The following is a 12,402-nucleotide window of genomic DNA, read 5'->3' as shown; positions in this document are numbered from 1 at the left end:
CTTTCTAGGGTTTGATTGCATGTTTGATAGGATTAATCTAGGTGCTTTCGCTTAGGTTCATTAGCATTGAAAAGTAAAAAATGGGAATTCATTTGCTTTCGAATGTTTCACATGATCAACTCCTTTCTCATGACTTAGATGAACAATATTAGGGTTTGAATCGATTGCAATCAAAAGTTTCGGTTTTGATCTTTGTTTTCTCATTCCATCTTTGTATTTATGTTTTTGCATTTTAATTCTTTTGTTTACTTAATTTATTTTCGAAAACCCAAAAACAAAATCTCCCCCCTTTTCGTAAATAATGTTTATACTTGTGAATATCTTTGTAAATATTATACGTTGTTTTAATTTTAATTGTTTGTTTGTCCTACATTGACAGGTGTACCCTCAATCCCCGGAATAGAACGATCCCTATTTATTACGTACTACTAATGACATTTCAGGGTTAAATTATGCGCTTGCTTTGAGCGCATCAATTTTTGGCGCCGTTGCCGGGGATTGAAAAATCACTTGTTAAATTGTGAATATTTGTTGTATATATTTTGTTCGAAACATAGATTAATTAATTTACTTAGGTTGTTTTTTATATTGTTGAATACGAGTTTTAATTGTAAGTTGTAAATTGAATGGAATAGGTGAAGTCGCGTTTGTTAATATTGGCCTAAACCCCTTATTGGTACCTAGTTCAGGTCCCTTAAGGTTGAGGGCGGCCTTTATTAACACTTGTTGAACTGTCTTCACACTTAGGACCTTTTTCATCTTAGTAAGTATAGCCTATGTGGAATGGTGTCTAGGAAGGGGACAACGTTCATGACGGGTTTTTGAATCTAGAAGTGCTTACAAATGGGCCTAAACCACTATATGGGAGTAGCTCATGCCAAAATGGATTTTTCCTCTCGTGTTCGTCCTCCCCCACCTGGCCATTTCAGTAAGGTTGCCCAAAGGATTTGAAAGGGAGTTTGTGTCTAGGCGACTATACTTGGGCCGCACGTCCATTTGATTTACCGCTTGGAATTTAATTCGATATCAATAATATTTATAACAAAATAAAATGTTGTGATACACTAAGGTAAAAAAAAAAAAAAACACTTGTGTAAATATTTTTCGTGTTTTTTTTTTTTTTACTCACTTGTGTACTTAACTTGTGTCTTATGTACTGACTTGTTAACCTGTGTACTTAACTTGTTAATATTACATGTAGTTTGTAATTCACTAACTTGTTATACTTGTTTATATATATATATTTTTTTTTTTGTATTTCTTTGTTAATTATAGTCACTAACTTTATTTAATGGAGGTACCGTCTGGCTGAAAGACGTTAAATTCAAGCGCTGCTTGGGAGGCAACCCAATTTAGAAGCAGCTGTGAAGGAGTCTTCAATAACACAGATTTGCTTTCTCTTTCGCTATTTCTTTTACTTTATAATTTTCTCCTTTATTTTTGTAGTCTTTTCGTAAATTCCATTCCTATATGCTTAATTGTTTCATTGCATGCTTATGATTAATTACATTGAGGACAATGCAATATTTAAGTGTGGGGGAAGGGATTTACACTTTTATTTTTAGTCATATATATTGAAAAATACAAAAAAAAGTGAAAAATGTCAAAAATTTAAAAATTTTCGTTGCTTTTGTTTTTGTTTTGAGTCTTAGGATGCCCTTTCAACTGTCTAGGACGAGCTTATATCCCTGAAATTATGGCTAAAAGAGGATCACAAGATTGAGATGATTTTAAAATGGTATTCTTTGGTTAATTGAGATATATGAAAAATGTATGCATGTGTAGTGGATATGGATTTCGTGACCTTAGTACAGAATATGAGCATGTTAAGATGAGTTTTGATTCATAAAAGCCCATGTGAGATATTGAGCCCATGTCCCTTTTTCTTGGAGTGAAATGAAGAATATATTCTTAATTTCTTGGCGATGTTTTGATGATCTCATTATTCTTTCATTTAATTGACTGCTTGCCATAGATTAAGTTTGATGGACTAGAGAATGCTAGAATTCGCTCTTGTGCTTGTTGAGACATTTTATCAATACATGGCCCTGATTCTGGAAAGGATAGAGGCACCCTAGGAATTACCACCATTGCCAAATAAGCCTGTGTCCCCTTTTGTGCCCGTCGTGGGACTCCCCTAGTTTAACCCCTTTGAGCCTACATTAAGCCTTTTCTTTCATCACCCTTAAAATCCTTAACCCTGAACCTTAGTATAGCTACACTCCTACCCTTTGTTCTAAAAACTTAGTGGAGCTATCTTTTGGGACTTTACTTAAGGATTTGACATTGAGAATGAAGGATGAGAAGAGGTGAAAGTTCAAGTGTGGGGGTAGACTTGTCCATATAGAGAAAAATATGTGAAAGCCGTGAAAAAAGAAATGAAAAAAAAAAGAAAAAAAAATGTGTACGGCTAGAAAAGAAAAAGAAAAATATATCTATGGATTTTAGTCCCCCATACTTGGTGAGTTTGGAGATTGTTTTGAATTGAAGGCCCACTAATGAAAAATTTGGCCTTTGTCCAATTCACTAGAGTTTAAAGGAAGTTTAGAGTGAAGTTAGGGCCCAACATGAAGACATATGGCCCTTTACTTCTATGGGATTATGACGTTTTATATGCCTTGGTGGATTTTTAGAAGTCTCTACATTTACATGAGCTCTACTAGGTTTTTAGGACACTTTGATAAATCCTTACCTTTCGTTTCTTTAAACCTTGAGCCTTAGCCCCATTACAACCCTTGAGAAGACCTTCTTGATCCTTAAGATGGGACAGCCCTTGATGTGGAGATGAGTTAGAAGAGTTGAACATATGGCTTGGGTCCATCCATGCAAGTAGTTGATATCTTTCATGAGATCTTTTGAAAAAAAAATTATTATATTCACAAAGTGCTTTTCGTTTCTTATATATGTGAGCTATTTGATTGCCTCAAAATATTTTTTCTCACATATAATTGAGTGATTATAAGCTTTTAAGCATTGCCATGATCTGAGAGAAGAAAGAGTGGAAATACCTTGTGAGGATATGAATCATACTTGTCTGAAACATGCTTAACAGAACCCATCACCATTGTTACAACCAAGTCCTACTTGTGTATGTGAAGATTATGTGTTTCAATTAACTCTCGAATGCTTAAACATTGATTCTTGGTTGAGTGCTAATCTTGGTGTTATGAAAGTAAGAGATTGCTGAGACAAAAAGTTGAAGGGCAATAGAGTCATTGTTTGTGTAGAGTCTTTGAATCTTTGTTGAGTCTTTGTGTGATTTTGCTAAGGGACTAGCAAAAGCTAAGTGTGGGGGAATCTGATAGGAGCATTTTAATGCGACGTTTTAACTGTTATTTCCCTATATTTTCTGCGTTATTTCCTTAATAAAACTCTGTTTAGGAAAGTTTCCCTTCTTTGATTGGGAAAGTTCCTAATTGTAGAAAGTTTCCGTTTTGTAGTTTCTATTTTCCATTTTTAGAAAGTTTCCATTTTAGTTTAAGAAAGTTTCCATTTCTTATTTTAGAAAGCTTCTATTTTCAGGTTTTTGGAATAAATAAGCTTAATTGAGTTCATAAATGGAACGAGAAGCTTCATGAAGATGACATGGCAAGGAGAGAATCAAGGAAGAGTTTTTTTAAAAAAAGGAAAATATATTTTCCTTGGGGATTAAATTTGCCGTGTAATACTTAAGGAAAAACAAGGTGACAACGTGGGAATTAAGGTGATTGATTGAGAATTTCACGTGGAATAAATCAAAGGAGATTTTCTTGGGAGATTTCTATAGAAAGAAATATTGTTGGAGGAGTAAATTGGTGTGATTGCCAACATGAAAATCAGAAATAATCAAGGAGATGACGCAAAGAGAGATTCAAGGGAGATATTTATGGAAGGAAAATATGTGTGCACCAAGGAAAAGCTCAAAAGGCGTCCAGATTCATCCCTAAATTCCCTAAAGGAATGTTGGCCGAAATTCATGAAGAAAATCAGAATAATTTCAAGGAAATTCGGCAATTAAATATTAGGGAGGTATTTTAGAGAATTATGATTGGTTGGAACACATCACAAGGCTTACTTGGCATTCTATGATTGGTTGGACCACATCACAAAGCTTACTTGGCGAATTCCTATTGGTGGAAGCTATGTGGAAATTTCTGATTGCTTTGTGAACCCTAGCCGTGCTCCTATATATACCCACCTCTTTGACGTTGAGAAGGGCTCCTCTCTTTTGACGTTTACACTTTAGAAAAAAATTCAGAAAAGTTCTTAGCATAGCTGTGAGTTTCTCCATCCTCTAGTCATCTCCACGAGTTCAAGCAAGGCCAAAGGAAGAAGAAGAATTGCCGTGAGCATCATCCTCCATCACCATCCTTGAAGCTTGCTTTCGAGATTCAAGAGACCACCTCCTCAATTTGTTCATCTCATCTTCATCCACGGTGTAATTCGACCTCTCCTTTGTAACCTTTGCTTTGAATTTCGTTGGTTATGAACTAGTTGACATATGTGTTTGAACAAATATTAATTTCTGGAATTTTTATGATTAATTGAGAATTTTCAGATTCATATTATTGTTCTTCGAGAGTTGCTTATGTGGGTTTGTTTAATTAAATTTGCGTTATAGATAACTTTTGTATTTTAATCTTATGTGGTTGCAAACACTTAGGGTTTCGATATAATTGGTGCTAGGTTTAAGAACATGAAATCGACTTTTCGTTTTGTGTAAACTTGAATCAAAGTAGTAAAGGTTTTGTGCAAAGACCGAATTTAATTAACGAGGATTGCAATTAGGTGGACTTTTCCATACTAAGTTGTACACTTGAGTTGATAGCCTTTCTCTATGTGTAATGCGTTAAACATGACATGATTGACTAGCTTTCTAGGGTTTGATTGCATGTTTGATAGGATTAATCTAGGTGCTTTCGCTTAGGTTCATTAGCATTGAAAAGTAAAAAATGGGAATTCATTTGCTTTCGAATGTTTCACATGATCAACTCCTTTCTCATGACTTAGATGAACAATATTAGGGTTTGAATCGATTTCAATCAAAAGTTTCGGTTTTGATCTTTGTTTTCTCATTCCATCTTTGTATTTATGTTTTTGCATTTTAATTCTTTTGTTTACTTAATTTATTTTCGAAAACCCAAAAACAAAATCTCCCCCCTTTTCGTAAATAATGTTTATACTTGTGAATATCTTTGTAAATATTATACGTTGTTTTAATTTTAATTGTTTGTTTGTCCTACATTGACAGGTGTACCCTCAATCCCCGGAATAGAACGATCCCTATTTATTACGTACTACTAATGACATTTCAGGGTTAAATTATGCGCTTGCTTTGAGCGCATCACTGATTGTAGCCACTATACCCATCCAAGAAGCAATAAAAGGAATGACCTGCTAACCTCTCTAACATCTGATCAATGAAGGGTAATGGGAAATGGTCCTTCCTAGTGGTGGCGTTGAGCTTCCTGTAGTCTATGCAGACCCTATGTCCTGTCACAACTCGTTGAGGCATTAGCTCATTCTCCTCATTCTTCACCACGGTCACCCCAGACTTCTTGGGCACTACCTGAACTGGAGAGACCCACTTGTTATCCGAGATCGGGTAAATCACATCACAATCAAGCAGCTTGATTATCTCATTTTTGACTACCTTCATCATTGGAGGGTGAAGGCGACGTTGGGCTTCTCTGGTGGGCTTGGCACCCTCCTCCAAAAGTATCCTATGAACGCATGTAGTAGGGCTGATGCCTTTGATATCTGCCAAAGTCCATCCAATGGCAGTCTTGTACTTCTTCAGAACTTCCACAAGTTTCTTCTCTTGATCCTTCGCTAGCTTGGAGGACACTATCACTGGCAATGTCTCCTTGTCTCCCAAAAACACATACTTCAAGTGGTCTGGTAGTACTTTTAGCTCAAGGCTAGGGGCCTGTATCACTGAAGGAAGAAGTTTATTAATAGAAATGGGAATTGACAAAGGAGGAGTGTACCTTGATGAAGGAGGTTGGCTTTCAAGGGAGGCCACAGTTTTGATCACAATAGGCTCAACAACGCCTTCCAATTCTTCATTGGGGATGGTGACGCCGTCCTCAGTGTATCCCACCCCTTGGGTGATGGTCAGAGCCAACTCATCATCTTCCGTTGCATCTAAAAAGCTCTGCGCAAGAGAATCAAGCACATCAATCGAAAAACACGATTTAGAATCAGACAAGGGATACCTCATTGCTTCAAAGATGTTGAAGCCAATCACATCACCATCGAACTCCATGGTCAATGTCCCTTCATAGACATCAATCTTTGTCCGTGCTGTCCTCATGAATGGACGCCCTAAAAGTAATGGAGTTGAGTTTAAGGGTGAGTCCTCCATGTCAAGGATATAGAAATCTGCAGGAAATATCAGATGGTTCACCTGCACAAGAACATCTTCCACATATCCCTTAGGATACGTGTTGGACCTATCAACCAATTGGACAACAACATTATCTTTCTTAAGCTCACCTAACTCTAGAGATGCATATAAACTATATGGCATAACATTAATTGATGCACCTAGATCTAGCATGACATTTTCAAACTTAGTGTTTCCAATGACACAAGGAACAGAAAAACTCCCTGGATCCTTAAGTTTTGGAGGCAATTTCCTCTGGATAACTGCTGAGACAGTTTCATTCATCTTTACTACCTCCTTCTCACGTGTTTGTCTCCTTGTGGTGCACAACTCCTTCAGAAATTTGGCGTACTTTGGAACTTGTGTTATGCACTCAATCAAGGGCATGTTGACTTGCACCCTCTTAAAGATCTCCAAGATGGCTTGATCAGATTCATCCTTCTTGGACTTTGCAAACCTACTGGGGAAAGGAACACGAGAGAAAGGGGAGTTAGTATTAACTGAACCTTTAGGGTTTAGATCGTTACCTCTTAGTGTCAAAGGTGGCTCAGATGTGTGAGGCACATTTGTTTCAACCCTAGAAGTGGCTGGATCATGCTCAATGTCCTCCTTTGTAACCTCAACGTCATCATCCTCCTCATGGGCCACATGGTTCTTCTTCTGGGCCTTCTTTTGGACCTTTGGGACGTCCCTAAGCTCTTTTCCAATCCTTGTGATGATTACCTTTGCAGACTCAAAGTTTGGGTTGGGAATGGTGTTGCTTGGAAGTTTCCCACTCTCAGATATTTTTCCCATGAAGTCCACCACCTGTCCCATTTGCTTCTTAAGCTCAGCTATGTCCTTTGTGTTACTCTGTTGACCTGTTACAAGAGCTTGAGTAGAATTTGTCAAAGTTTGTTGCCCCTGGTAAAGGGCTTCAAGCATCTTATCATAAGAAGGGTGAGTAGCATTATTAGGAACAAAATTATTATTGGGAGCAATGTTTTGAGGAACCTGAGGCCTCTGATAGAAGCCCTGAGGACGTGGAAAGGGTCCATTTTGATTCTAGGGATTCTGAACATTCTCCGTATTGCTCCAACGAAAGTTAGGATGGTCCCTAAGCCCTGGATTGTACGTGTTGGAAAAAGGTTTGTACCTTTGAGATTCAAAAGCATTTAAGGACTCCCATCCACCATTTTGTATTAGTTGGGGGCATTGATCAGTTGGATGCCCTTGAGTAGAGCACACCCCACACGCCATTACTCCTTCTTGGCCTTTCCCGATCAATACCTGAGACAACAAAGCACTCATATTATTCAACTTTTCCTCAAGTGCTGAGTTAGAAGTTACCTCATTTACCCTCCTTGAGGAGGATAATGCCCCCTCATATTGTTGATAATTGAGAGAACGATTTGCCAACAGCTCCTTAGCCACGTCAGGTGTCTTATCCATAAAGGACCCTCCAGCTGCAGCATCCAACAATTGTCTTTCAAGAGGGAGAAGTCCCTCATAGAAATAGGTGAGTAGGTTCCCCTCCTTCATCCCATGTGAAGGGCATGACGCCACTAAAGTCTTGAACCTCTCATAATAGGAGCAGAATGATTCATCAACAGCTTGTTGTATCCCAGTTATCTGCTTCCTTAGGACAGTTACCCGCGAGGCTGGGAAGTACTTTGTAAGGAATTCATTAACCATCTTGTTCCAAGAGTCCACATGGCGTGAGGGAAGATCAAACAGCCATGTCTTCGCCCTATCTTCAAGAGAGAAAGGGAATGCCTTCAACTTTAGGATGTTAAGGTCAGCATTCTGAGGGCACATACTCCCACACACGAACTGGAATTCCTTGAGATGCTTATTGGCGTCCTCATTCATAAGTCCATGAAACTTGGGAAGGTGGTGCAAGAAACCACTCTTCAATTCAAACTCTGCTACCTTACCATCAGCTGGTTCTGGGTAGATGATGCAAGTTGGGGCAGCTCCTCCTTCATTGGATGAAGACAGTTGCCTTATAGTCTGATTCAATCCAGCCATGGGTTCTTCTTCCTCCTCTTCTGACAAGTAACTTGAGGAGTTTGAACCCGAGTTAGCTTCTTCTTCTGTCCTTCTCCCTTGGGTGTCAATTGATAGTTGTCTAAATGCCAAGGGAGTTTGGATAGGAATGTCTAAGAAATTTGGAAGCTCTTGATTTCGTTTTATCCTATCCAACCGTTCTTTGATTTCTGAAAGCTTGCTAACTGACTTGGACATTCATGGACCCTACAAGATAAAACAATTAATATACAAGTTATAAAATAGAAAACAAGTATAATGAATTCCTATTCAAACATAAAAATAAAAAATAAAAATAATAAAAATAATAAATAAAAATAAAAATAAAAATGAGGGAGCTTTAATTAGTCTATACTCATTTTATTTTCAACACTTAGGTACGGGAACAGGGAATCTCAATGTGCAATGGGGCTGAAACAGCTACCTTTTTCAAGATTATGTTTAATCCAATAAACCTCAGCGTATCACAACATTTTCTTTCGTTATAAATATAATTGATATCAAATTTAATTCCAAGCGGTAAATCAAGGTGGACGTGCGGCCCAAGTATAGTCGCCTAAACACAAACTCCCTTTCAAATCCTTTGGGCAACCTTACTGAAATGGCCAGGTGGGGGAGGGCGACCACAAGAGGCAGAATCCATTTTGGCATGAGCTACTCCCACACAGTGGTTTAGGCCCATTTGTAAGCACTTCTGGATCCAAAACCCGTTATGAACGTTGTCCCCTTCCTAGACACCATTCCACATAGGCTATACTTACTAAGATAAGAAAGTTCACAAGTGTGAAGACAGTTCAACAAGTGTTAATAAAGGCCGCCCTCAACCTTAAGGGACCTGAACTAGGCGCCAATAAGGGGTTTAGGCCAATATTAACAAAAGAGACTTCACCTATTCCGTTCAATTTACAACTTACAATTAAAACTCGTGTTCAACAATATAAATAACATCCTGGTTAATTTAAACTAAGTTTCAAATAGTTTATAAACAACTAATATATACAATAAATGACACATTTTTAACAAAGAATTTTTCAATCCCCGGCAACGGCGCCAAAAATTGATGTGGCCAAAATAGGCACTCAATTTAAAACCCTGTTGTCATTCGTTAGTATATAAGCAAGTAGGGATCGTTCTAACCGGGGATTGAGGGTACTCCTGCAAAGATTGGTCAATTTAAATTAGTAATTATTAAAACAAGTATTAACAAGTATTTATTTACAAATTTACAAAAGAAACAATCCATAAAAAAGGGGGATTCAACTTTTGGTTTCTAAGTTCCTACGAAATAAAACAAAAAGATAAATATATACATGTGATCGACTTCTTCACACTCAAATCAGAATTTCCAAACCATATCAACATGCAATGAATTATTTCAATCTAAACAATCTAAAATCGTGCCAACACTAAATATCAGAAATGAATTCGAAGTACAAGTCTGAAGAGATCGAGTACCACTTTAATTCTTCTTTTGAATCTCCTAAGTTAGGAAAAGTCCGTAACTCAAAATATTTCATATGAAACATCACGTTAATACTGAAGAGCATCCGTCAACATTAAATATGAATCATTAAGTGCAATTAGAATTCTGAATTCAAACATGTAGGCATCCATAAGAAGTTACAAACGCACAAACATGTAGCATATAATCTCGACCATTGTACATAGCCTTTACCACTTTAATTTCTGCCCTAAAACGATTAGGTGAATCAGAACACAAATTTGGCTTTATCAACCTGCAGATTAACATAATTGTTCAACCAAAATCATATGCTTAAAGATATAAAAGGATGGCACAAAATCAGATTATAAAGATATCATAAACAAATCAAGAACATAAAGAAACAAATCTGAAAATTACTAACATAAACTCATTCTCAACAAAAATCCAATTCCAATAATAAAGCTCATAAAAGAAATCTGAAATTCAATACTAAAGAGTACGAAAACAGAAATAAGGGCCATGAATTACACTTTTTGATCTTCAAGGAAGCTTGGAGAACATCAAGAGAACACAAGGCTTGGCCTTCAAGAACACAAACAGCCTTGGAGAAGTCCTAAAGCTCTTCACGACAAGAGGCTTTTTCTGCATATTTGGAGAGGGTTTTGGAGAGAAGAGAGCTAAGCTAATGAACTGAATTTTGTATGAAGAAGTGATGATTTTAGAGTAGAGAATGGCTGCTATTTATAGTGGATTTGTCATCTCTTGTGATGCAATCATGGCCAATCATCTTGAGGTGATTTCTCCTCCAAATTTACTTGATTCTCTCATGACAAAGTCTTGATTTTTCTGATCTCTTTTCCCCTTAATGACTCATTGTATATTCCTTGAATAGTGACCAGATACATCCCTTATTCCTCTCCTTTAAATTGCACTAATTTCTTCTTCCAATTGTGCACATAATGAACTCCTACAATCAAGAAAAATCAGAAATTAATTGGTGTCTATAATCAATAGAAAATAAGATAATCAAGAATAAATATTTATTATAAACACTCCCTTTTATCTCCTTGAATTCTTCCTGATTTTTCCTTTAAGTTTTCCTTGAATTCATCACTCAAGAGTTCTTAATTTGATGGACTCCTAAATTCTCTCTTTAATAGGAAAGTTCAAAGAAAGTTCCCTAAAACAAAATAGGAAATATTTCCTAAAGTGAAAGAGGAAAGTTTCTAAAATGACTTGTCTTTATTTTACTCTTATTTTAACTCTTTTTTGGCTCTTTTCTCCATTTCCGACCTTGAAGTACCTAAAAACATAAATGATGTTATAATTAGTAATTTTAACAGAATAACTTAGCTAAATGAGGGAAAATACATATTAAAAACGTCACACTTTGTGCTCCTATCAGATATCAATGTCCGACCCACAACTCATGATTCTGAAATTACAGAAGAGGACAATGCTTTTGGTGACACACAATTCTCTATTGAGGCTCAGGTACCTGAAAATAAGGAAATTTCCGTACACCAATGAGTTGTGGGATCGTAAAGATATGATCATTGATAATATATTTTCATTCGCAATAGCTACTGAAATAATAAAAGACAATGATACTGAGCCTCGCTCTGTCAATGAATGCAGATAGAGACATGATTGGCTCAAATGGAAAGATGCAATCCAAGTAGAATTAAATTCTCCAGACAAGTGCAGTGTCTTCGGACCTGTTGTCCAAACACCACCAAATGTAAAACCAGTTGGTTACAAATGGGTATTTCTAAGAAAGCGCAATGAGAATAATGAGATTGCAAGATATAAGGTGTGACTTGTGGCGCAGGGTTTTTTATAAAGACCCGGAATTGATTATGATGAAACATATTGATAGCAGCAAAAAAGTGTGATAATATTAATGAGTATATGCTCCATTTTAGCCTTGTTTCTCCCTTAAGTTTCGTGTTTTGAGTCAACGAGTCATTTTAAGAGTCTTGTAGAGTGTTTGGCGTGAAATAGGCAGAAAACAAAAAATTCATGAAGAATCCTAGCTGGATCAGGATTCCTCACTGTCGACTGTTTTTGCGGTCTTTACATTATTTTAATTCCCTTTATTTTCTCTAGAAAATTCTGATATTCTCCTGCTTGTTGTAGGAAACGTTGCCTGGTTGAACTCTTGGAAACAGCAATGATGGAGTCATAAAATAAAGCATTAAGATATTTGACCAAGTAATGAAGAAGGGAAATAAAGGAGAAAAGATGTTTTCAGTTGAGGAATAAAAGAAAAAGATGTTTCAGCTGGAAAAATAAATAAGAGAAAGACGTTTCAGCTTGGAAATTAAAGGAATTGCCCCATTATGAGAGGAGTTAAGGCCATAAAGAAGACGTTTCAGTTGGGAAAGCCAACCAATGCTCCCCTATAAATAGGCAACGTCCAGAACTAAATTTGCATCACTTCCCAGCCAAGATCACTTCCCAGCCAAGATCATTCCAAGACTACCCAATTCACTCCTCAAACCTCCATATCTTACAAGACCGTAACCACCATCCATCCATCAATCTACAAAGCTCTAAGGCG

General features: G+C 36.9%; 1 protein-coding gene across 1 annotated transcript; it reads right to left on the bottom strand.

Annotated features, from left to right (window-relative positions):
* Positions 1-7,411: 7,411 nt before the first annotated feature.
* On the bottom strand, positions 7,412-8,593 carry LOC112194598. Its single transcript, XM_024334816.1, has one exon. The coding sequence runs from the start codon at positions 8,591-8,593 to the stop codon at positions 7,412-7,414; it is 1,182 nt and encodes a 393-aa protein (XP_024190584.1).
* Positions 8,594-12,402: the final 3,809 nt, after the last annotated feature.

This window comes from Rosa chinensis, chromosome 3 (genome assembly GCF_002994745.2).
Source record: "Rosa chinensis cultivar Old Blush chromosome 3, RchiOBHm-V2, whole genome shotgun sequence".
Lineage (NCBI taxonomy): Eukaryota > Viridiplantae > Streptophyta > Magnoliopsida > Rosales > Rosaceae > Rosa > Rosa chinensis.
The sequence above is the reverse complement of the archived record's forward strand: the minus strand, read 5'-3'. Positions and strand labels throughout refer to the sequence as shown.